A 1,179-nucleotide genomic window follows, 5' to 3' on the forward strand; every position below is an offset into this window, starting at 1 on the left:
CACGGCGGCTGCGCGTCCGCAGCGGCACTTTCGGCGCGGCGCCTGTGGCCAGGGCGCCAAGCGGCGCCGGCGGCGGCGGGGATGGCGCGGCCTGCCAGGAGGTGCGTGTGCCGGGCTGAGGGACGGGGGGCTCGCCCGATCCCCTCGAGGCCTCTGCGGGATTCCAGGGTGGTCCCTTCCCCTTCCAGGGGAGCGGTCGTGATCAGTGGCACAGGGTTTGTCGTTTGCGTTGGAGGCCCGGCATTAGTGGTGTCCCCCGGGGTTCTGTCGTAGAATGGTCTGGGTTGGAAGGGGCCTTAAAAACCATCCAGTTCTAACCCCCTGCCATGGGCAGGGACACCTGCCACTATCGCAGGTTCCTCAGAGCCTCATCCAGCTTGGCTTTGCACACTTCCAGGGATGGAGCACCTAGAGCTTCCCTGGGCAAGTTCTGCCAGGGCCTCACTAGGAAGAATTTTTTGCCTCATATCCAATCTAAACCTCTTCTTTGTCAGTGTGAAGCCATTGCCCCTTGTCCTGTCACTCCAGGCCCTTGTCAGGAGTTTTTCTCCATCTTTCCTGTGGGTTCCCTTCAGGCACTGTAAGGCCACAATGAGGTCACCCCAAAGCCTTCTCTTCTCCAGGCGGAACAATCCCAATTCCCTCAGCCTTTCCTCCCAGCAGAGCTGCTCCATCCCTCTGATCCCCTTGGTGCCCCTGCTCTGGCCTGGCTCCAGCAGCTCCCTGTGCTTCCTGTGCTGGGATCCCAGGGCTGGATGCAGCCCTGCAGGGGGGGGTAGTACTGGGCTCATTATTGTTTAAATTGCTCATCCATGATTTGGAAGAAGGGTTTGATGTCCCCTCAGCAGTTCACAGATGACACAAAGCTGGGAGGAGTGGCTGATACCCCAGAGTGCTGTGCAGCCCTTGAGAGGGACCTGGACAGATTGCAGAGATAGGTAGAGAAGTGTCTAAAATTCAACAAAGGCAAGTGCAGTATTCTGCACATGGGAAGGAATATCCCCATACACCAGCACAGGCTGGGTGGGACCTGCTGGCCAGCAGCTCTGCAGAGAAAGACCTGGGGGTCCTGGTGGGCAACAGGCTGTCCATCAGCCAGCAGTGCCCTGGGGCACAAGAAGGCCAATGGAATCCTGGGGTGCACTGGGAAGAGCATTGCCAGCAGCTCAGGGAGTGATC

At 59.3% G+C, this 1,179-nt stretch overlaps 1 protein-coding gene across 2 annotated transcripts in view; it reads left to right on the forward strand.

The window, feature by feature from the left end:
* Nucleotides 1–47: 47 nt before the first annotated feature.
* Nucleotides 48–1,179, forward strand: part of RAD51AP1 (RAD51 associated protein 1) — a 6,225-nt gene continuing 5,093 nt past the window's right edge. For both annotated transcript variants that reach the window (XM_031061456.1, XM_031061457.1), the window contains exon 1: nt 48–101. In XM_031061456.1, the coding sequence (XP_030917316.1) occupies nt 82–101 (20 nt within the window). In that variant the 5' untranslated portion in view covers nt 48–81. The remainder of the gene's footprint in view (nt 102–1,179) is intronic.

Source organism: Geospiza fortis, unplaced genomic scaffold (assembly GCF_000277835.1).
Source record: "Geospiza fortis unplaced genomic scaffold, GeoFor_1.0 scaffold8, whole genome shotgun sequence".
Lineage (NCBI taxonomy): Eukaryota > Metazoa > Chordata > Aves > Passeriformes > Thraupidae > Geospiza > Geospiza fortis.